At 41.2% G+C, this 23,872-nt stretch overlaps 3 protein-coding genes across 5 annotated transcripts; all 3 read left to right on the forward strand.

The window, feature by feature from the left end:
• Positions 1–1,926: 1,926 nt before the first annotated feature.
• On the forward strand, positions 1,927–8,415 carry shisa4 (shisa family member 4). Its single transcript, XM_030051572.1, has 5 exons — positions 1,927–2,202; positions 4,086–4,263; positions 5,596–5,732; positions 5,827–6,021; positions 6,159–8,415. The coding sequence occupies exons 1-5, from the start codon at positions 2,121–2,123 to the stop codon at positions 6,197–6,199; spliced, it is 633 nt and encodes a 210-aa protein (XP_029907432.1). The 5' UTR covers positions 1,927–2,120; the 3' UTR covers positions 6,200–8,415.
• Positions 8,416–8,893: 478 nt separating this feature from the next.
• On the forward strand, positions 8,894–14,441 carry lmod1b (leiomodin 1b (smooth muscle)). 2 transcript variants are annotated; one of them, XM_030051570.1, is made up of 4 exons: positions 8,894–9,194; positions 9,400–9,679; positions 10,896–12,668; positions 12,766–14,441. In XM_030051570.1, the coding sequence occupies exons 2-4, from the start codon at positions 9,425–9,427 to the stop codon at positions 12,790–12,792; spliced, it is 2,055 nt and encodes a 684-aa protein (XP_029907430.1). In that variant the 5' UTR covers positions 8,894–9,194; positions 9,400–9,424; the 3' UTR covers positions 12,793–14,441. The 2 variants fall into 2 exon arrangements, with proteins under 2 accessions (XP_029907430.1, XP_029907429.1); XM_030051569.1 differs by having other exon boundaries at positions 8,894–9,679.
• Positions 14,442–17,248: 2,807 nt separating this feature from the next.
• Positions 17,249–23,156, forward strand: timm17a (translocase of inner mitochondrial membrane 17 homolog A (yeast)). Of its 2 annotated transcripts, none has more exons than XM_030051580.1 (6): positions 17,249–17,344; positions 18,423–18,522; positions 19,695–19,758; positions 19,903–20,031; positions 21,226–21,336; positions 22,287–23,156. In XM_030051580.1, the coding sequence occupies exons 1-6, from the start codon at positions 17,319–17,321 to the stop codon at positions 22,361–22,363; spliced, it is 507 nt and encodes a 168-aa protein (XP_029907440.1). In that variant the 5' UTR covers positions 17,249–17,318; the 3' UTR covers positions 22,364–23,156. The 2 variants fall into 2 exon arrangements, with proteins under 2 accessions (XP_029907440.1, XP_029907441.1); XM_030051581.1 differs by lacking the exon at positions 17,249–17,344 and adding an exon at positions 17,398–17,523.
• Positions 23,157–23,872: the final 716 nt, after the last annotated feature.

Here is a 23,872-nt window from a genome sequence, read left to right on the forward strand (position 1 = left end):
TCATTTTTATGATGCTTTCAAACAGGCAGACAAATGTACAAACCTAACCTAATGCATGCTTAGTAGAATAAATCATTTTACATCCACATTGCACATTTTCCTGGTGAGCTAAAATGTCTTGAGATAAGAGATAAACAAAAATTAAACAGGTTAGCAGCTTGCATTGTAGATCTTAAGTGTGCACTAATCAGCGAACCAAAACACATGCAATCTCTTCTTAGCTGATGTTATTTTATGTTAGTTTACTTCACTAAACATCTGTTATAATGAAAATTGTTTAACCTGCGATATAAATGGGCATATGTGGAAAACACGCTACAGTGCCAGTTTATAACATGTTGGGATAAAGTTCTTACATTATGAACGTGATAGTTTTCTTTTTTCCTCCTTGACTTACATTCATTCTCTACAACCCTAATCTTAGCTATAACCAACTTATGCCTAACCTTGACCAAATCCAAAATGTAACTTAAACCCTAATCATAACCACCAAGCCAAAATGACCAATCAAATGACTTCGACATCCTGGGGGGAAAAAATTGCCCCCCTAAACAAAGCAAATATTTTTTTCCCACAGCCCGCAGCACTGTTTTCTAATGAAACTGGAAACACGCAACCGGGAAGCAAGCTCAACAAGTGAACAACAGCACCCTCTGGTGGGATAGTGAAGTTGCATATTGCCCCTTTAATGGCCCATCTCTTCATGTGCAAGAAGGAGTTTACATTTTTTTTATGCAAACATAAATCTTAAAGACAGGAATTTGTAGTAGCCTGCGTATTACATGTGGTCAATGTAGTATCAAAGTGATGCCAGTTAACACAACTCATTAGGATAAACGGCTCGGAAATGAATGAATGAATGAATGAATGAATGAATGAATGAATGAATTCAAGTGATGACCATCAGTTGGAGGCCCAAGATTTATTCTCACACCACTTGTAATGGACTCAGTTAATTCCCACTGTGTGGAAAGTGGCGATGAGCTATTGTCTTTACCAAGTGTGTGTTAAAATCCGCAGTATGCAACAGCGCTCCATCCTCCACCGGGAACGGCGGGGAGGCGCTCTGACCCGCAACTGTCCCGGGCTGCGTTCAAGTGCACCCTCTGAACTCGGACTGCAGAGCTTCGAAGTCGTGAACCCGATTTTCTGCGCATTCAAGTGCATTTTATTGGATCACAATGGAGCCCGTAACGAAATGTAAAGTGTTGGTGGCTGGCGAGAGCAAGCAGCACAGAGCTGCTTCATGTTACAGTGACAGAGTGAAGAGGAGAAAATGCTCACCTGGCACGTCGGCTGAGTTATAGTTTAATAATCATAATGATAATGATAAGAAGAGGAAGAATATGAATAATAAAAATACTCTGTATAGCACGTTTCATATGAGGGGTGAAACTCAGCGTGCTTTACAAAAAAGTGAAAAACGAGGCTAAAATGAAAACAGGCAGTTTAAAACAAGTACAAATACTGTGTGCAATAAAACCAGGCAATCCGTAGAAAAAAAACAAACAACATCGGCAGCAAAAACAAATGACAAGATTTATGAACGATGGAGATGAAGCAAAGGGGGATACAGAAACAGTATGAGAAGTAAAAACAAAGGAGGATATAAAACGTTCATTCGTTAAGTTGTATTTTTGGAAAACAAAACAAACAAAAAAAAACGTGTCAAATTAACAGTGCGAAGCCGGGTAGTTTGGAGCAATTAATTGTTCGCACGGGAAGGCACACAATACTAGCAAATACTACTACAGGCCACTGAACTTTCACAATTAGTTCTTGGCATTTTTCCACGGCCATCCTAATGGAAGAGTTGCATCATTTTATACCATGTCATCAGGCAACACTAAGATCTGCCAGGGTGGTTTTCCCGACGCTTCTGCCAGCACCTGAAGGCAGCATCCTCCAGCCCCGGGTGAACGGCGTCACAGCCGCGATGTGTCATTTCGACGGATAAATTACCGATCGTCCAAACCCGTCCCGCCTGATATGCAATTCCTGGCTGGAATTATAATAATGACGAAAAGGAACTGTTAGGCAGATTTTTTTTTTTTTTTTTTTAATGTAAATAGCCGCTCTTTTATACGCCCACGCTTTAAATTGTGTTCGCTTGTTTGAGGATGAGGATGTTCTTCGCAGCGGGCAACATGTCCCTGATCGCGGTGACTTTGGCGCTCACCGTCGTCCTCTCTGCTTCTCAGGGTAAGATCACGGCTCTCCGCCCAGGCCGCGCCGCTGGCTCCGGGCACACGCTGTCCGCCGTGCAGGGCTGTCGTGTCCGCCGCGGCGGTGGCAGCAGCAGCCCGTGCCCGGCCGTGCATCGTCCCTGCAGCGGGGCGAGCGAGCGTTTGCGCGTCCATGATGTCATGCTGCTTTGTGGCTGTTTACTTCTGAGCTGCATCACTGGATGTTTATCTCAAGGCCTGGATCTAAACAATCACTGTTGCAGTGTTTGGCCAAATTCAGTGTGTTGTGCATGAGTGTGTCCGTCAACCTGTAGTGCAAAGTGAGACCTGATTTCTTTTCCCTTTTTTCTCTATCACAGTAATGCAAGAGTGCAAAAAATTCAGATTATTTCTTTTCTCTGCAGCAGATGTCTCTTTAGTTTATCCTCAAATAAAGTCTTGTAAGTTTCACATAATAAACCAAGACGGAAATGTAAGGAGAAAGTATATTAATCAAATGATGAAATTAGTAGGCTGCTCTTATTCATGGTGCTTTGACATTTCAGCAGTGTGTTTGATAGATCAAAACAAAAATTAATTCAGTAATTCACAGGGTTAATTATCATTATTTTAGTTCATTGATGTGGGCTACAATTGGGAAAAATGTAGCATGAAAATACTTGTAACTACTATGCATGCTGGGCCATTTTCATCTTACCTGAATCGGGTATGTAGATTTTTTTTTTTTTTTTTTTTTTTTTTTTTTTTTCCATTTTTTTATGCATCTTGGGTAGTACTCAGCATGTTGGCAGAGTAGGCCTACATACAAGAACAAACAAAATGTAAGGCATTTTTTTATTTGCATGTAGTGAAATGCAAAATGAGTATTCATGAGTACTGCGTAAGTCTTAGTTTAAAATTACTACACCAGAATCAGAAACCAAGTCTGAGTAAACATTGACTAAACAAAGCAGCAGAAAGCTGAGATGATTCAAAATCTTAAATTCAGCAAGTGAGGCCAGATAACTGAGGTTGAATTTATAGTTTAATTAAACTTACATAGATTGCATAGTCAGAGAAATGTGTTTGTGTTCTCCCAGGCACCAGAAGGAAAAGTCATATGATGTGAACAAGGCGGTGTAACTTTTTGCAGCCCACACACAGGTGGCTGACCGGACCAGGCCACCTCTGATGTGTTTTTTTCTTACTTTGGACTCTATATTGAGGATGGTGGTACAACCAAACCAACAACAGTTTTTTTTACAATCACCAGAACAGCTCTGTTTAAAGATTCACATTACAGTTATTCCTTTGAAAGTGAATAGTTTGTTATCTCTGTCAGTATTTGCCAACACTCTCTCCCCAAATCGCTACAACCCAGGCTTTGTTCATGTGCACAAATGTTGCCGGGACTGTCTTTCACCACAGGGATGAAATATTTGACTTCATAAATTGACTGGTGTTCCATTTTATTTTATCTAAGCCTTTTAAAACTCTGTACTCTGCTAGAGCTTTAATCGGCTTTCAACCTCTGCCACATGCAGCCGCTGAATAATGCATTTTGTTGGGCCAGGGAACATGAAAAAAGTTACAAAGTAGTAGAATAGCCAGTACATGCATATTTTTCTGTCTTTTTTTTTTTTTTTGTACGTGAACAAAACAGAATCTGTGCTTGAACAGTCTGGTGTTATTTCACTTTGTAAATGCAAGCTCAAAAGAAAAAAAGCAATATGTCAGTATGTAAGAGCTAAAATAGAAAGGAAATACATTTGGGATTGGGGGATGAAGTGTGCCCTCATCTTCTGCTCTCTGTCTCTGCCTGCTTCTTCCTCAGCTCGCTTTTATATCCCCCTCTCCCTCTCCTGTGCCTCCTTAACATGTTGCCATCCTGTACGCTTTGTGTTTCTCCTCGTCTTGCAGTTGGTGCCAACGAGGACTGCCTGTGGTACGTGGATAAAAACGGCACCTGGCACAACGGCTTCGACTGCCCTCTAATCACGTTCTGCTGTGGGAACTGCCACCGGCGCTACTGCTGCCTGGACGCCTTCAAGATGATCACAGAGCGGGAGCAGAAGCGCTGCATGCTCTTCCAGTTCAGGTGGGGACATTGTCAGGGGCTGTGGAGGCGTAGCAATACGATCTTGGAGCACCGTGTTGATACCAGGAGTCGGTGTTTTTATTCACATTTGAAGGCCGACGCTGAAAGACCTCATGACGGTGTCCGTTAAAGTGTCATTCTAATCTAGATGAAAGAGTGCTTCAGGGCCTAAGCCTTTTTATTTGCTGTACCATTATTATTTTAGTGTTTTGCTGCACTCAAATTAATATAAACTTTATATATTGTTGAATACAGGAGCTCTCAATCGTGAAGGCATTGCAAAACATTAAAATTCTTATCATTGTATTATGGAACAAGTGTGATGACAGGATAGCGTAGGCAATCTGAAGTGACTGCCACGCTGAAACATCATGTCCCCTTTAAGAAAAGAATAGAACTTATTAATACAGTAAATTATATCTTTTTTAATGAATGACTATCAAAATACATTATTTGGCTGACTGAAATGGAAGTTAATTGAATTAATCTTAAAGGAATGCTTCAGCGTTTTGGGCGACAGGTGAGGGTTGTGGGTCCATGATACAGAGAGAGAAAAATTTAATTCACATCTTTTGTTTTTGTTTTGTTTTTTCAAACAGATACTGTATGACTGGATGGGTTTGGGTTCAGGAGGTGGTATATGTGCAGGATGATTTAAATGGCGAGGAAAATAGATGGCAGTAATTGTCAGCATAGATCATGACATGTGTTACCATTATTTTTGAAAAATAGTTTATACACGCTTCTATTGACCCGTTCCTATTGTCTGCATTTGACTAACTGGCTCCACTCAGGTCCCCACAGTGCAATATCCACTCATTAGTTCCTCAGTTATATCAGCTGTCTCTGCTTTAAGTGGCGGATTACACCAAAGTCCCCTGTGACAGCCTGTGATAATGCTGGACTAAGCAAGCTTGTACCTGAGAGGCTGCAACCTGGCAGTTTCCTCCACAGTGCTGGAAGCCATCCATCACTTTTTTCCAGCACTGAACAGGCAACCTGGAGCTTATTAAGACCGCTGGGAGATGAGATTGATGAGTGATAGGAGCTGAGATGAAATGGCAGTCTTTGTAGCTTGACTGTTGAGAATGAGGTAATGGAATCTGGAAAGGAGAGAGAAGGAGAGAGGAAAGAGAGAGAGAGAGAGGCTGTGTGTCACATGAACCCGGGTCTGATTTCAGTGTCACTCTGTCCGAATCAAAAGCCTCTCCTTGATCCTCTTTAATCTTGCATTTCAGTGAATAAGTCTGCAATAAAATGGGCACCAGATGATGAAAATAAGCGAGAAAGTGCTTCTGAGATTTAACAGATTTTGTCTTGTCTTTCTCTCAGTCCCACCACTATAGCTGGCATTGCCTCCTCCATTCTCCTGTTTGTGGCTATCATCGCCACGATGGTGTGCTGCTTCATGTGCTCCTGCTGTTACCTGTATCAGAGGAGGCAGCAGCGGGGCAGGACACCCTACGATGGTAAGCGCACACTCACTTTTTCTTACTCTAACAGCAACGCTTTCTTTGAGGTTGAGGTATTCCTTTACAGCCGTGTTTGTTTTTTGACCCTCAGCCCAGCACATCCCTATGGCCAGCTACCCAGTGGAGCCCATGTATGACGCCTACGGAAAACCGCTGGGACCCGTTGAGTACCCACACCCAGGGTATCCGATGGCACCGCAGTACCCTGGCATGCCCCCGCAGTATCCAGTGATGCAGCCGGGGCCCTATCCCGCATATCCAATGGCAGATCCTGGATACAGCCAGGGTAAGAGGGAAAACAGCTTCTTTCCTCGCCACGTGAATAAATAAAGATTGTACAATTTTATGGTCATAATAATAGCTTGTAAACACATTTTAGACACGTAAGAATTGACTATTTTTTCTTGCTTATTTGTTTTTCAGCTCCTCCACCTTATTCTCCACCTCAGTACCCTGGCCATTGATGGGCCAGCTTACACACACACACACACACACACACACAATGGGACATAACAGAAGAGAATAATGACTGTGTCAAGAGGAAAAGGAAACACATGCACACACGCACATACACGCACACACACGCACACACGCACACACACACACACACACACACACACACACATAGCTTGACTAGCAGTGGTTTGCCTGTGAAAGATAACCAGAGGCACTTTAAGGTTTTTCTTTATTCCTCTTTTTTTGTTTATTTATAACTTTGTCCCACTTTTGTGTTTGCCTGAGTCAAATTTGTTTCTGCAACCTGACGCCTAATTCCTCGTGGCGGTTTCACAGAGGGAATGTCACACCATCCCCAAAGTGAGGAGGTATTCTGCCCCAGCATCACTTCCTCCCTGCTCCAACTTCCTGCCCTGACACACACACACACACACACACACACACACACATACACACACTCTCTCTCACTTAAATAACAGGGTTATATCTAAAGGAAGGAGGTAATAACCGTAGGGAGGGAGGTTGCAGAAATAATATATAAATAAATAAATAATCCCTTCCTCACCCTTAATATATTATGCGACTTGATCACTGCCTCAGGCTGCATTCCAGGACGTGTCCGTCGATGATCCACATTCCCCTTTCTCTCAGATGTGATTACATGATGTCTGTATATTTCTTGTTTGCTTGTTTCTTGATCTGCTGGTGGGCAAAGGGAAAACGACACAGTGGAACAAGGGGTGCGTGTTTGACTGGAGCGTAAGGCGGAGTGTGAGGCACGGTCTTACGCCCCGAGAGACAAATTTGCTGAGATGGTTTTGGGAGAAGCGTTTAGTCAGCCGTCACGTGGCAGCTCAGTTGCACCATGTTGGGTACGTGACTGACAAACAGCTTCAGGATCGTAGATTAGGTCAGATACACTGCTCTAACGCATCATCTCAACTCTAGCATGCTTACCGATGAGTTATCTGTTCTCTCCTGCTTCTTCTGGTTTTAAATACTTAGAGATGAGTCATTAGACTAATCCCATACTGTCAGCTAGAATGTTTTTTATCAGTGGTAACCATGTTCAATGATTTACTTCTTGTAACATATCAGGTCAAGGGAGCTGCAGGTCGTGCAGCTTGGTTGATAAAACAATATGTCCCGCCTTACAATAATTAACCATAGAAAAAAAATGAGATTAACTATTTCAGTACATATTTTGTAAATCGATACAGCTGAATATTTTATGATATTGTAAGAAGTTGTTAAAAAAAATCTAATCACTGTAACATAAGAGACTGCATTTTAATACTAAGTTTACTAAGTACTATGTTTTGGCATCTTTCCATTTGGTATTGTATTGTATTTATTACTGAGATCACCTACTGTGAATGGGTTCTCACCTTCTGGACAAGCTACAAAGCCAAAAACCACTACTGTATAAAAAAAAAAAAAAAAAAAAAAAAAAGTTGATTTTTTCCGCCTCTCTCTCTCTCTTTAAAGTTGTCCATGTAAACAGCTTGGACAGAAAGTAACGGCCCTGTCGATCATTTCTCTTGCACTGACGCTGTGCCCTGTGTAAGATGCTTGAATCGTGGAACATAATGTCTCGAGCATGTGTTGTACAGTAAACTCTGTTGAGCTGTCGTAGGCGATGCCTGGATTCTATGTTTATTCAGGTGCAATGTCTTGAACAAGGCGACTGATTCATGGTACTGTTAAAACCATATGAGGCACATATTAAAAACTGCTAAGAACCCCCCCAGCCCCCAGCACACACACACACACACACACACACCGTCGATCTCTGTCTGTCCCTGATCAGAGAGGCTTGGGCTTGCTCTAACAATTCCTCGAGACTTACTGCTGTATCCTCTCTCAGTGTAAAACCATGCAAGAGATCAGAGTAAAATTACTGCCTCTAGTTTACAGTGTGTGATGTCCATATGTACAGATTTACTGAGCCTTTGTAAAGCACAAGTAGAACACTGGAAATTTCTGTCAAAGATGCTGTCATAGTTTGACATTTTGCTCAAAAGGTGTTTCTGTTTATTTGTGCTTCTGACCAACTCTATGAGTGTGTTAATTAAATTGACATCAATTGCAATATAACTGTCTAGATATGGCTTTTTTTTCTCTCTGTTGTCAAAATGGATGGTACGATATTGTAATATAAAGTGAGTGGAAAAAGTTTTTATTTCTATTAACATAAAATTTAACTTTGGAATGTAAAACACAACGGTCTTCCATGTCTTTTATTTCATTTTGAAATGTTTCTGTGTGCATATAGACTCACTATCTTTATATTTCAAAAGGGGCAGTTTTGTGTTTATGTTATTTTGACCACTAGATGTCCATAGTCACATTCAAAGACAGTTGAATATGTTATTTTTTTTGACATAACAGATGATGTAGAGCTACTTTTTTTTTTTTTTTTTTTTAACTTTTCATATTTTGTTATCTATTAGGAATGAGTGTGGCTAAAACGCCCCCTGTTCTCAACAACTTATCTCCTTTCACCTAAATTATAGGCCTATTAATGTTATTTATAGCTGCTGTATAAACACAAATTCTTAACTTGCCATGCCTCTGCCCAAATGTTATAAATATGTTGACTCAAGACACCAGTGCAAAGGAAAATTTTTATGAAAGCAAGATGACATTCTCACTTGACTGCAAATGTAATTTTAGATTCTTACTTGTTTGCGTTCACAGAGTCTTTATTAATTACACAATTGGAAACCATTCTCAGTAAGAGTATGATTTTGTAATAGGAAGTCTGACTGCGTAATACCATTCCCTGGCATCTCTGTAAACCTCAGCCCTTCCCATTGCCTTTAAAGGAGTGTGTACCCTGAACTAAATATGGACATGCACTTTCACAGGATTTCAAAGAATGTCCCAGCCTCACAGTCCACTTTGATGATGTGAGGCTCTTGCAGTCCGTCACTGGTACCCCTAACTGCAAGGCAGTCTCCTGTGAGTCCAGCCAGGATTGATGCCTCTGGTGGCTTTTTGGTGAGCAGGACACACCAGGACAGCGGGACATCACCTTTGGCCTATGGGAATATTCAGCTGCTTACTATAGGAGAGAAATAATGCGATAATCTAATTTGGGAAAAAAAAGGGATATACTAACATCAGCAACACCATAACCAACCCAATCCACCTCAAGAAAGCCAATTTATTTGTTGTTTTTTTTTTTTTTCCTCTGCGGGTGTAGCCTTTACCCCAGATTTTAGACAACCATGTCCAGACCCACAAGACGTCAGGTGAGTGAGGACCATGACCTGGACAGCCTGCTGTCCACCCTCTCCCCCGAGGAGGTGGAGGAGCTGCAGAAGGATATGATAGTCACAGACTTCGACCCAAGGGATGGGAGGACCGGTGTCCAAAGGGAAGGCCAGCCACCTATAACCAACAATGTCCAGGACACAAAGATGGACACTCGAGAGGAGATTGACCGTAAAACTAGGCTCAGTCGGAGAGAACAATCATTTGAGGTATGGTTGCAGGCCTTACCACTTTATTGACCTGTAAAGGGGTGATGTAATGTTTTTTGAAATTGTGCTTGTATGCTATTTTTACATGCCTCTCTTTCATTGTTTATATTGGAGCTACGTCCTGTGCTTTTTTTAAATAAAAAAATAACCTATAGAATGAGTAAATGTCTGAGAAGTTTAAACAGACATTGCAAGGCAGTTGTGTTTGGCACAACATAACATCCAGGGTCCCAAGGTCCTCTTGTGGTAGCTTTCATACTGTGATTCTCATTTACTTGAAGCAAACAACCAACTAGACCTCATGCACAATGAGTCCATCAACTCATAAACAGTGGGTCCCCAGAGATGGTGTCTGTGCCAGGAAAAACATTGTTCCCCTCTGAGGCTTACTTACAGCCATTTCACATTCTTAATCATCCTCACAAATGGAGAAACATACAGAGGTGTTGCTGTTATCCTTGTGTTACACTATAAAGTGTTTTTGTCGATAGCCTCTGACACGGAGGGCCCGCCCTGGTAGGGGGGTAAGGGAGCCAGGTTTCTAGCCGTTTGCTGCTGGCTGTGTTTAAAGGAAAAGCACTTCAGTCGATGGAGCTGCGGCCCTGTGGAGCTTCTTAATCCTGGCCTGATGGAATTCCTTGGTTGATTGCTCCTACGCTCACTGCCTTTTAAGGATACATCTGCCAGGGCCACGGCCTCACGCAGCAAAACAGATGGAGAACTCACAAATCAAACACTTCGCTAACTACTCTGCAAATGTATCCCTGTACAATAAAACGGTTCCCTGTCCTTTGGCTCACTATAAACACACATACTATATAATGTCAGATAAGCGTGTGTGTTTACAGTAAGCAAATGGATGGGGAGCCATTCGGCAGGACAGAAATACCTTTGCAAAAGCATTTGTGACGATAGGTGTTATATCATTGGCTGTCGTACATTGTATATGTTTGAAGGAACATGTTGAGACTCGCTTTAAAAGGCATGAATACATAATAAGTAAGTTCGAATTGTGATCATTTCAAGAGGTCTTTAAATTTTACAAAATGACAGCCATACATACTGTAGGCCATTTTGGCTTTGAGAGCAAGAAACTATCAGACTTTAGGGACCTTAAATAACTTGGAAAATGTTTTGATTTTGATCATTGCATATCTTTTCACTGAGCGCTTATTCACTGTGACAAAATTAAAATATCATATTCTTCTTCCTACAGGGTGAGCCAAAGAGGGAGAGCCGGAAGCAGGAGTACCTGAGAAAGATGGGCCTGAGTCAGGAGGGAAATGATGACAAGAAAGGAGGCATTCGGAGACAAACTAGTGTCTCAGGTGAAAAGGATATTAGGATGGAGGAGAGAAACAACAAAGGACCTGAATCCTCTAAAGAGGACCGAAGTGGGCTTATGAGTAGGTACAGGAAGCAGGACAGCAGAGAAAGTGATGTGAAAGAGGATATCAAAGAAAAAGAGAAATATGAGGACAATAAGCTAAAAGATAGGAGGGAATTTAGAGAGAGCACAAGTAGCAAGACAAAAGACATGATCTCCAAGTTACAGGAGAAAAAGGATGATAGAGAGAAGGAGAGAAAAGAGGATTGCAGGAAAAGAGATGACAGTAAAACAAAAGACATTATTTCTAAGCTACGAGAGAAAAGTGAAAAGGAGGTAAACAAGGACAAAGAAAGGAAAGAGGATATCAGGACACGAGGACTTGTCTCTAAAATGGTGGAGAAGCAGAGCAAGGCTCAGGAGAGCCAGGCTCAGGAGAGTAAATTAGAGGAGAAGAAGTCTAAAGGGGAAGAGAATAAAACAGAAGATAAAGACAAGCCTGAAGTCAAACAGAAGTTTGAGAGGGGCAATAGTGATGTGCAGGTGAAAGATGATAAGGCCGGAAAAAGAAATGAGGAGGTCAAAGATAATGACCGTGTGAAAGACAAAGACATGAAGATTAGCACTGAGCGGAGAGCTGAAGACAAAAAGGAAAAAGAGGATAGCAAAGGAAAAGTAAAAAGTGAAGGGTCAAAACCCAACAAAGCTGGGGAAACTGAAAAACTTGGTAACTGTGTTGCCAACAAGAATTCCAACAGCAAGACCAAAGAGGAAGAGGAGGAGGATGAAGACGCTAGCATGTTTGATGAGCTGATGGAGCAGGTTCGCAGCAATGACCCCTCCCTCCTTGAGCTGAATGTTAACAACTCAGAGGTCATCAAGACAAAAACGCTCATCCAGTTTGCAGAGGCCTTGCACAACAACACCCATGTTAAGACATTTGCATTGGCCAACTGCCGGGCTGATGACCATGTAGCTTACGCCATTGCAGGCACCCTGCGCAGCAACAAGACTATCACCAGCATCAACCTTGACTCTAACCATCTCACTGCCAAGGGTATCATCTCCCTCATCCAGGCTCTGCAGCACAACTCCACCCTCACAGAGCTTCGCTTCCACAATCAGCGACACATCTGCGGTGGGAAGACGGAGATGGAGATGACCAAGATCCTGAAAGAAAACACCACCCTGCTGAAACTGGGTTACCACTTCGAGCTGGCTGGACCCAGAATGACCATGACCAACATCCTGAGTCGCAACATGGACAGGCAGCGACAGAAGCGCCTGCAGGAGCAGAAGCAGGCCCAGGCCAATGGGGAGAAGAAGGGGACATTGGAGGTACCCAAGGCTGGTGGCGGAGGTTCTCTGAGAGGCTCGCCCAAGGCTTCCCCCAAACCTTCCCCCATGGCCTCGCCTATGCCATCACCAAAGCTGACTCCCAAAAGGGGAGCTGGAGGTCCAGCTCCACCTCCACCACCACCTCCTCCTGGAGGTGGACCTCCACCTCCTCCTCCTCCCATGCTGGACATAGACTCCCTGAAGAATTCCCTGACCCCGGTGTCGCAGAGGAAGCTGGATGGAAAAGGCCCAGCCGGTAGTAAGAACTCAAGGGACCAACTGCTCGCCTCTATCAGGGGAAGCAACATTAAACAGCTCAAAAAGGTAGGTAGTGATGGGTGTACGGATGAGTTTGTGTATCCAGTGAGTCGGGTCATTTGTGCTCAATTTACATTCACATTCACACCTCTGTCTCCCACAGGTGCCGGTGCCAAAATGGTTGCAGTAATATTCCTATTGGAATGTAAAGTGAAACAGAAGAGAGAGGGAGAACAGACATCTCACCACAGGTCTTCAAGGAGATAAACTCTACATATCCCCATATGCAGTTATTATACTATGTCATAGAACTGTGCCGTGGGATGGATAGAGACAGAGAGAAAAACGTGAAACACAAGATGCCTGTCAGTTGGATGAGTAGCCCTCACTATGAGTTCTCCCCTCAAACACTGGACCAAAAGGACATTATGGAGAATGAGTGATGCAGGGGTCTCTGTTAGCCAGCTGCAGCTGTTGCATTGACTTTGTGGCTGTTTGTCTTCAGTTCATATTGACGCTTCGCCTGTTATTTGCACTAGATTATATGAGGCCGATCATATAATATGTTGGCTTGTGTATGCGGTTGAATGAGAGTGTGGTGCGAGTGTGCAGTGAGCTTATTAAGAGATTCAAATAACTCTTTATAAATTCTTCTATACAAAAAAATATATATGTAGATGTAGATGTATCATCGACATGGTGGACATTAATTTGACCATTTATTTATTTTTGTGGAGAGGGAATCCACTTTATCCTTGTCACTTGGAATTCTGCACAAACTGGGAATTCTGAAATGGCATAAATATCAGGGAATTAACAAAAGTTGGGGGCTGACTTAAGAAATTCACACTGGGTAAGATAGGGGAAAAATGGAGCAGTGAATCAAAGTGGTTTGTGATGTGTGTGTGTCCCATTGCCAAATCTCAAGACATCTCAGGCAAGGTTTAACACGTTGGAAAGCAGCCCAGTGGAAATGCAGTCGTGGTCGAAAGACTGCAGGATGGAAGTTATGATAGAGGAAGTAGGAACGGCTGTCCTTTAATATCGGATTTGATATTCTGTATTATTCTAGGCTGGGTGTTTGAATACCTTACATACTTCCACGTAATACATCTACATGTCTTAACCTTAGGGGTTTCGAAAATCATTACTGGCTTATATCAACCCTATACAAACAGCCTTGTTGATTTATGCCATACTTACAAGCAAATGTCATGTCTAAACTATCCTAATGTGATAAAAAAAAGAAAAAAAAAAGAAAAGAAAGAAATCAGAGTGGCACTCGGCTGTTATGTGTAATGTGTAATGACTGGTTCTCTGTCGCATTCGATTACACGTGCCTTACTTACAGAGCCTGTATGTCTCCAATAAAAGATTCTGGTATGTTTGCAAAGGCAAGTCACAAGTGTAATGTCAGTAACCAGACTGAAAGCACCTAAGAAGTGAATATAACATACAAATGTATGTAGGATGAAAAGAGAATTGTCTGACAGTAAAGTTTATAAATATTTTGCAATATGTATGACTTTGATAAAGCAGGGTGTTTTTTTTTTTTTATTATTATTATTAATTTCTGTTGAGCGATCATTAATTTCCATTACTCTAAATGAAACTGCATGAGGCTGTTTGGCAAAATGCACAAGTATTTTCATTTTGTACATTCCACCCCTGATCTTGTTGTTGCTGGGAAGGCATGCACACTGTATGCAAAGCCATAAATAGATATGTATTCATAGCGAACAGCTTTAAGAAAGTTACCCTGCAGCATAAACAATACCTCTTCCTAGTTTTCAAGGTGTTGTGCCCCTGCAACACTGCATGTCAGTCATGCTAATTTGATGAAATTTTAACTTTGCAGCTTTGGGGGAGCAGGACATGTGCCTTACATTCAGTAAATCCTTGAAACATTCATCTTAAGGCCTGTTTCTCTAAAACGTAAATATTCAGGGATCTAATTGGAAAAGATCCTGAGGCTGTATCTCGGGCGGTGTGCGATTCAGAGGCAAGACTTTTGACTTTGCTGACCTGCTCTGAGGCACTGGATGTAATGTTGATACTAATAAAAGGTCTGTGTATAAATAGAGAGTACTGAGGAACACAGCAAAGATGGATTTTGTAATCTATTGCTGTGACGTGTGAACAGCGCTGACCTGACTTCACAATGCCAAATGGAGTGTGACATTTTATTTCATCTAGAGAATCGCTCCATCATGTGCATCCGTCCTGCAGTAAAGCAGCGCAGGAGGACGTTTAAACTGTCTTCAGCTCGTTCCAGCACACCATGTTCAAGGCTGTAGGGAGGCATGGGAGCAGACCCCGACCGGCCAGCCAGCCAGCCAGCCAGCCAGCGAGCATGCTGGGAGATCAGAGAGAGAGAGAGAGAGAGGGGGAAGAACAGCAGCAGGCCAGTTTATGTCTCCATCGCCCTGCCTCAGCCTCTGCGTCCATGAAATGCCTATATTTGGTCATTTCTCAATGAAGACCTGCTCTGCAATTCATTCCTTTCCCGTTCCTAATAATGGGCCATGGGCCAGTGGTCTGTCTCTTGGCTATAGCTCCTCTGACCAAACAGCACTGATCTCAGATGCAGGAGAAACAGGGGAAGGAATTTGAAAATGTTGAGATTACTGGTTGTTCGATGCCAACAAAGGGGATCTGAGGAGAGTCATTTTGTGTGAAGACCAGTATATGAACATTTCCCAGCCAGCAAGACCTGCAGCCCGGTCTCTGCAGGTGTATGCTTTATGTCTGGTTTAAAGGAAACGCACGTCTAGGTTCTCACAGCTCTGTTGGGGGGCCTGTGAGAATCGGTAACACACTTAAGTCTGAAATATATCAGGAACTCAGCTTAAGTACTTATCAACGCTCTGTTAGTGTTTGAAATTTAAAAAAAAAAAAAAAAGGAATGGGTATACTACAGTTGTGAAAAAAAATGTTGTTTGGTCAGAGATGCTTTCTCAGCCAGTTCCACTAAACATCTTCTGCTTTTCTCCCCAAAATATTTAAATCTACTGAGATAGTACATATAAACACAAGTTTTTAATGTGGATCTCAATAAGGAAACCTTGGCAACAAATCTTTTAGCACCTGGCTATGTTATAGGATGAATTAATATCATATCAGTTCATGATAGAGAGTGGCAAAATGGAATTTGTTTACAGGAAAATAATGGATCATTACTTCTTACAAAATATGTCAATAGTTAAATATATATGTATTCTCAGATATAAAAAATCTCTTCATAATGCTAACCATCTCTTACAGTGTGAGGTATTTATGTGTATTACAACACATAATTAAGTCTGCTGTAAAAGTGATCTTTCATGAAAATCCTCCATTTTGAGTATAAATGTTGAATGTGCTGAATTGGCCCATGGGTTTGAGCTTATTTCCTATTTGAGATACAATAGTTTGATTAATGTTAAGTGGAGCGGAGACTCTAAACTTTTTCTCACATCTGGGAACCTGATATAATTATACTTTAAACCACAGATCCAAGGGACCCAAGGCTTTTCCCCTGGAGCCCCGTTTGAGAAGAGGTGTTTTTGCTTTGAGTCTGTACAGCAGACCTCCGAATATACACAATACATTCTCTCCCAGTGTGAACTTTAAGTGAATGCAACAGGGCAGAATGGGTTAAAATGTGTTTTTTCTTTCTTTTTTTTTATTGCATTTTTGATACTGTCAAAGTAGGGCATATAAAGAGACATAATTATAATGAAATTTCTTCTAGCTACTAGTTTTAGAAAGTTTAGAGATGTGACGCAATGAAAAAGTGACATTTTACACAAAGTCTGAATTTTGTTGTTATCATTCTTTTCACTAGAGACTGATGGTCTTTCTAATAATGTTGACTTATGGTGATAGTTTATTTTCAAAAGAATTAGAATGCCAAACAAACTTCAGTGCAAATGTCAATGTGTCTGTCAGCCTGTTCCTTGCACATGTCCTCTGTGAGTTTTCTCAGACCGTCTCGTTAATGGCTTTATGTCTATCGTCCTTGTTTCTTTGAAGAAATTAATGGAATGAATTGACTTATTTTCTGACTTTATACCCTCCAAAATTGAAGTCTTACCTGGTAATATTGGAAAACACTTCCTAACCATGTACATATTTTCAAATGAACATTTTAATCAGTTTTAAATTTAATTAGATTGGGGTAAGGGATTCCTCCACAGTGAATTTTTTAAATAAAGCAAGAATCGTGAAATCTCTAGGCTCCCACATGAGTCCCTTCACATATCAAAAGCAAAAAAAAAAAAAAAAAAAAAAAAAAAAATTGACCTGGCTTCCCTACCTCTTTTTCCATGCACTCTCTCCCATTAGAAAAAAAGAAAGAAAAGGAGGCTAAACTTCTCTCATTTAACATTAAACACATCTATCTTTTGTCAAGGACGCCCAGGTGTGGGAGCCGCTGCTGCCATTAAAAAGACCTTGTCAAAAGGCTGTCAGACAGCTAAGTTATTACGTTTTGACCAAGGTTATGATAGTTAACCAAAACTAAACGAAAAACTAAGACTAAAACTGATATAAAATAAAAACTACAGTTTAGAAAGAAACGAAAACGAACCGAACTGAAAAACTAACTAACTAACTAACTAAATAAATAAATAAAAACGAAATAAAAATAAAACACAAACCTACAGCGATAACGCTCCTGGCCTTACGTAAAGGTGCCGATACGCGTGACGTCACACGGAACAGCAAAAGAACAAAATGGAGGAATATGCAAGGGAACCATGGTGAGTCCTGGCTGAAAATAAATGTCATTTTACCGGTATTTATTGTATCCCATCGAGAGGTCTGTTCGGTTTAGCTACCGACTTTAGTTGGTCTAATTGTTAACACAGCACGACGTGTCGCCTCGACGAAAAGACTTCAGATCCGGCTAGCTAGCTCGGCACTAGCACCGATGCTAACGGTGTGTATCGTTGCAGTGACAGTGTCTGCTAGCATCAGTGCCTCGCTGCTAAATCACGTTGTTAGTGACCTTGTGGGCTCGTTGGGGTTTCGCTGTGGTCTACCCACCTGGGCAAAAAGTCGTTGCGTCTAAATGAGCCCTATTCATTTAATTTTTACGTTTATTGTTGAGGCACATCACTCTTGATATACATTTTAGCTGTTCAGGTGATATAAGGTTATGTAAGTGGCTGTTGCTTAGTATTTTAGCTGAGGTAGATAGCTAGCGAAGGCTAACTGGTGATGGTCCGCTGATTGCACAACAGCAGCTGAGGAGAAAACCCAGGGTTACCTTGGAATAAGTCCGATGTGTTTTAACGAAGTCTTTACAAATATCAGTGTGTAACTGAGGTTTATGACTTTGTGTGAGTCTGAGTTGATGTGAAGGCTCAGTTTGTAGCCGTGGTGTGTTAGTTAGCTGGCATCAAACAGCTGTCAAAGCAGGGAGCATTGTGACAAGGCAGGGGTTTCTGGACTGTTCACATTCTCTAGTAGCTGTGTTGTAAAATATGTAAAATGCTGTCAATGAAGAATACACATCAGTCTTTTCCTCTGTAATGAGTCTGGGTTTCAGAAAGTCACGTTCCCAAACACTTTATGGGGCAAAGCAATACTAAACCTGGGATCATGGTATTAACACACAGCCTACTAATCAGTTTTTAGTAGTCAACAAGACACATAACGTACTTGACACATAAATTTGGGTAACAGTTTTTATCATAATGTCTTGGAGATGCAAATCACTGGGGTCAAACTGACTTAATAATAATAATAAAAAAATGCTAGTAAATTTGAAGGGAAAAGGAGGGTTAATAATAGCATATATCAAGGCACCTCAACTAATGACTGTTGCTCTTGTAGCCCCTGGAGGATTGTGGACGACTGTGGGGGCGCCTTCACCATGGGGGCCATCGGAGGAGGGATATTCCAGGCAGTCAAAGGCTTCAGAAATGCACCTGCAGTAAGTTCTGTCATATAGCTTAATATTGTGTACTTACATCCTTGGCTTACTGCCTTATGAGACATCTTAAACCAGCTGTACTAAATCTGACAATTTAAACAGTGCCAGACTCACTTTGCTGGTTTCTACAGCGGTTCTGCATTGGCCACTGGCTTGATGCCTTGATGTCTCACCACAGAGTTGATGGCTTGGTTGGACCTCTGTGCTCAAACACAAGCAGTTTGATTTCATAATGACACTTGCAACATTTGCATGGTCTTTAAAGGGGCAACAGGGTAATCTGTGACTTAAGTCGATCTCTTTTACTGACAAAGGAGCAGTTGCACTTGCATCAGCAGGTCTCTGTTTTTGTTTTCCATAAAATGTGGGCCTGTAAAGCCCCGTGAGAGTGTAAACAGTCATAAGCGCTATAAATAAACATGAAGTTAAGCTCTGGCACATCCTCCACCCTTCTCACCCCTCTGAAGGGTGGCCTGAAATTGAGGGAAATAACTAACTTGTATTTTCACAGTTTATACCAACTGAATTGACTACTTTCAGCAGAAATCAATTCGAAACATGTAGTGAAGTGGTAATGCATCACAGTGCACACTGATTCGTAATAGTACTGCTTAGTTATTTGGCTTTAGAATAAATTATTATGTGATCTTGTATGTCTGCACAGTGGAAAAAAGAAAATGAAAAAACAAAACAAAACAAATAAACAAGAAAACATTAATTCTGTCCAAACCATTCTCAGATTGATTACATTACCAGGATTCAGATACATAACTGATCTAGGACCACATATAACTGTGGTCCAAATTTGGCTTAAAAAGGTAAAATTTCTTTGTGTTCACACTTTTCAGAGCAAATCAAATCTGTCACATGTAGACAGAAAATGTTTTGGACACTTTAAATGTGAAGTCTAGTCAAAGAATCTCAGGGGGGTTGTATGGGTGAGGGGTGTCTATAGTAGATGAGTCAACGTGTCGACTTTCAGGGGATAACCTTATGATTGTCATTTGGTGCTACCAAAAACCTTGTTCAGTGCATGTGTGGAGCAAGAGTGTGGAAATAATCTGAACAAGTTTACAGTTCCACTGAATTTTGACATGAAGAAAAAAAACTGGTTGTCCTGAGTTGGTGAGGAATTTCCATTGATGTGTGTTGCCTGTTGTCCTCTCCTGCAGGGAATGAGCCACAGAATGAAAGGGAGCATGACTGCCATCAAGACCAGAGCCCCCCAGCTGGGAGGTGAGAACATCAGTTGAATTTGGATTTAGTTTGCTTCATAAATAACTTGAAGGAATGTAATGACAAAGCCTTGAAGCAACAAAGCAGAAAGCTTGCCTTAACTCTTTCTTACTCAAATCGGGTAAATTCCTCTTTTCCTTGCAGGTAGCTTTGCAGTATGGGGAGGCCTGTTCTCCATGATTGACTGTGGTTTAGTTAAAGTGCGAGGGAAGGAGGATCCCTGGAACTCAATCACAAGTGGGGCCATGACTGGAGCTATCCTAGCAGCAAGAAGTGAGTAGGATAACAACATAAACAGATGCTGGCACTCGGGTTTATATGACACTTGTGCCCAACAGGGGCGTATCTCAGGAAGGCGGTTTAACAAACCCTGAACATAACCCTGAACTCTGAGTTGCATATCCAAGTTTCCAGTTTCAGAACAGTTGGGCTACAATGATTTCAATGAGGTCTGAGTTAATTAGGCAAGAAAATCAGACTTTTATAACAATTTTCAAATAAGAAACTGATTACTGAAAAAATAATTTGGGTTTCAGTATGGACAAAATACAGGGCACACCATGTCTGACAACCTTTGCCCAAGTAAAATTCTGTAGGCTCGACAGGTTTCTGATGAAGCTGCTACTGAGCAGGTTAACTTCAGAGTACAAGTCACCATAATTACTGACCTAGAGTTAATTTAATCTTGCTGGGAACCGAAAATTCCAGGTTTCTGCCTAACCCTGTGTTGACAAAGTGGTTAGTCCCTCTGATTTGGCACATTACACTAGATGTTTGAAGTGACTCGGATGCAGTTATTTTTATATATAAAATATGTATCTGATTTATTGTTCAAGGTTTAAACACCAAAAAGTCACTCATTGTTAGTGTGACAATAAACTTGTGATATTTAATTTTGTCATATTTGCCTAGCTTTAATTGAAAGAGAGGGGGATTTTACTGCATTTGTGAAAAGATGTGATCATAGATGTTTAATAAGGATAGTGTTCAAATTTAGTTTTGTTTGACTGGTTAAAGTTACATTTTTTGCTGTTTCAAAAATCCACCCTTTCTCACAAGCAGTTTGATACTAAATCCAGAAGAAGTATCACATCTCGGTCTTGGCTGACTCCCCACACTAAAGAATCACAAAATCTTTTCAGTCATTCTGGTTTGCAGCATTTTTATTTGACAAGCTGGTTCTATTTGCCAGTCAGGGTCTACTGTTGTGACTGCTCTGCCTGTGAAACCCCAGTGTTCATATTCTTTCAAATTAACCTGTTGAGTTCAATGTGTACCTAAACTACATTCATTTGCAGAACTTGCAAAGAACATACCCAAACCCTTAGCCACAGTGTATATGAAAACAAAATGACAGAAAACTGATCAGTATGAGACCTTTTATAAAATTGTGGCCTGGCTTCTGTGTTGGAACTGCTTTTTGTGTAAAGCATGGACTAGTTTAACTGAGTTACCCGTTCTCTTTAGATGGACCAGTAGCCATGGTGGGCTCTGCAGCCATGGGTGGCATTCTGCTGGCATTAATAGAAGGTGCTGGAATCTTGCTTACTAGGTTTGCCTCTTCACAGTTCCCAACCGGTGAGTTAAACCTCTGACCACATACAGAACATTGGGACTTTTTGTCATTTAGTTCATTCATACTGAAGAAGTGAGGACAGGACATTGAAAGAGCACAGCACATCAATCAGATCACATTTACACCTGTAATTAAAATGAAATCTGTGTCTGGGTAATGAAAATGCGTGGTAATAGAAGGAGTAAATGCACAGGACACACATTGCAGTGTGTGTTTGCATTAGTGAATTCAGCATCCACTCATAAGATAGAAGTCAGAGTGGGTGGAAACATCAGCATCGAACACAGTCGCCACAAAAAACAACGTTGTGTCCCTTACCTCCTGCTGGAGTTATAAAAGATGACCATAGCAGTACAGGATATACGGTGACATTACCTCTAATTACCCTACACCTATTTGTTTGTAGCTGACAACAGACATGGTTGTCGGATTGCCACCTTCTCACGTGCTTTGCACACAGACAAAATAATGCCCCATCACAGTGCAAACAGGACAGGATGAAGGATTATAATGCCGAATGTAAATGCAAGTGTATGATCAGACTGTTCATCATGTTAATGTCATATTTTTACTGTTAAGTCAGAACTTATGTGCAAGCTTTTCAGGAACTAAGAAAAATACCTTGTTTTCACCTTGACCACCATTTATTTTTCAGTTTATCTTAGTTTTAAAATGGTTTCAGAAAACCAAAAGTCACCAAATGTTATTAGCCAGCACATAATCATGTAATCCTTCAGTGTAAGGTAAATAAATAAAATTTACAAAATTGGAGTTGCAAGGTTTTCACCTGACACAGACATTAGCTGGATGCAAAGCACACTTGAGTGTCAGGTGTAAATGGAATCTAAATTTTGGAGTGCTGCCCACATTAGACCTTGTTAATACCTAACAACTGTTTTATAGACCACAGAGAGCCTATAATCTCACTCAGAGGTTTGTTTTCTCTCACCAGGACCCCAATTTGCAGAGGAACCTGCCCCTGCTCCCATGCCCACTCCCTCTTTCGGAGACTACAGACAATATCAGTGATGAGGACACCACTCTCATCCATTAGGCCTTTTTAATTCCTTGCTGAAGTTAAAAGAAGAAATGGAGATGGAAAATACCACACAACAACCAGTTGAACCAACTTTATGAACTGTGTCAGAGAAAGGAGCGACAAAATGCATCTTTATTTTCCTTCTTTCAGGAGCCATGTACAGATTTGCCTTTTGCCATCCTCAGCCTTGTAATTTGCATGTTTCATCTGACATGGGTTAAATATAGGTATTTGGGGAGAGGGGGGGTGTTATCTGCTGGCATGTGGGGTGTGTTATTCTATTGTATTCATAAATGTAGCACATGTAGCCCTGCCAGTGGGAGCTCGGGACAGGCAGGCTCTGGATAGTGTTGAATCTAGTGTGAAGTCACGTCACAAATGGACCTCAGTGAGTTGCTCAGTTTCTATTGTATGTATATACAGTAAAAAAAAACTTTCCATGTTGCTTAGTTGCCTTAATGATGTCACCTGCTTGGGCTGGCCAGTTATACTTGGCTAGCCTTTTATGAAGGCAAACATTCATTAAATTCAATACTGTCCCTGGTGTGTTTTTTTTTTTTTTTTAAACAGTGATTTATTTATTTTTAGTTGTAAAGAGTTGTATCGGATCGTTTTGTCATATGGGACAATGCTTTTACATTTGACACCAAGATATGGGATGTTGCCAAAGGCAAAGGATGGCATTGGCAGTACAAATATATGGACAAACTCAAGCAAGGGGTTGATATATATTAAATCTGTATGACAGATTGAACTATGGAACAATAAAAAATGTAAAATATGTCTGTTGTTGCCTTTAAAATGCACTGCAATTGGTTGTAGGTTACAAGATAGATTATAATCTTAGGTGAGGACATCATTGGTACACAGCCTTACCTGTATGTCACACAAGTGCATACTTGCTCTATTCTGACATGCTCAAACTTTGCAGATATTTTCAAGGGTAGGAAGGGACCTGCACTAGTTTTTTTCCCCAACTTGCTGCAGTGGGATCTAATTGAAGCAGCAACTCATGATGCCTTACACTTAATATTTTAGCAGTGTGTAGGGTTCAGTTTTATTGTTGCAATGACACCTCTGACTTCTTTATGTCTCGATTCTGTATGGTAGATGCCCAGTTTTCTTGTGGGTTATAGAGCAGTTTATTTTGCGTGTTGACTTGTTATACAAGTCCCATTGCATTGCTATAGAGAAAATAATGTCTGTAACCATGGAGACAGACTCCCACGGTCTTGTAAAAACAGGGAGAGTCAGCTGGTAGGAGAGAAGACTGTGGTATGGATATTATGTTGTTTTTTTTTTTTTTATGTGACTACAGTTGGCATCCATCTGGGCCTCCTTGCTATGGGAGAAATCACATTTGTTTGCGGATGGAACAAGTCGGTGTGAGTTCACTGTATCCCACTGAGGAGGCATTTGGCAGATGGACCCGTTTTTCAGCGAGCTGCAGGCCACTAGCGACTTGTACTACAGTCACAATATCCAGTCACAATATCCAG

The sequence above is a fragment of the Myripristis murdjan genome, chromosome 5 (assembly GCF_902150065.1).
Source record: "Myripristis murdjan chromosome 5, fMyrMur1.1, whole genome shotgun sequence".
In the NCBI taxonomy this organism is placed as follows: Eukaryota; Metazoa; Chordata; class Actinopteri; order Holocentriformes; family Holocentridae; genus Myripristis; species Myripristis murdjan.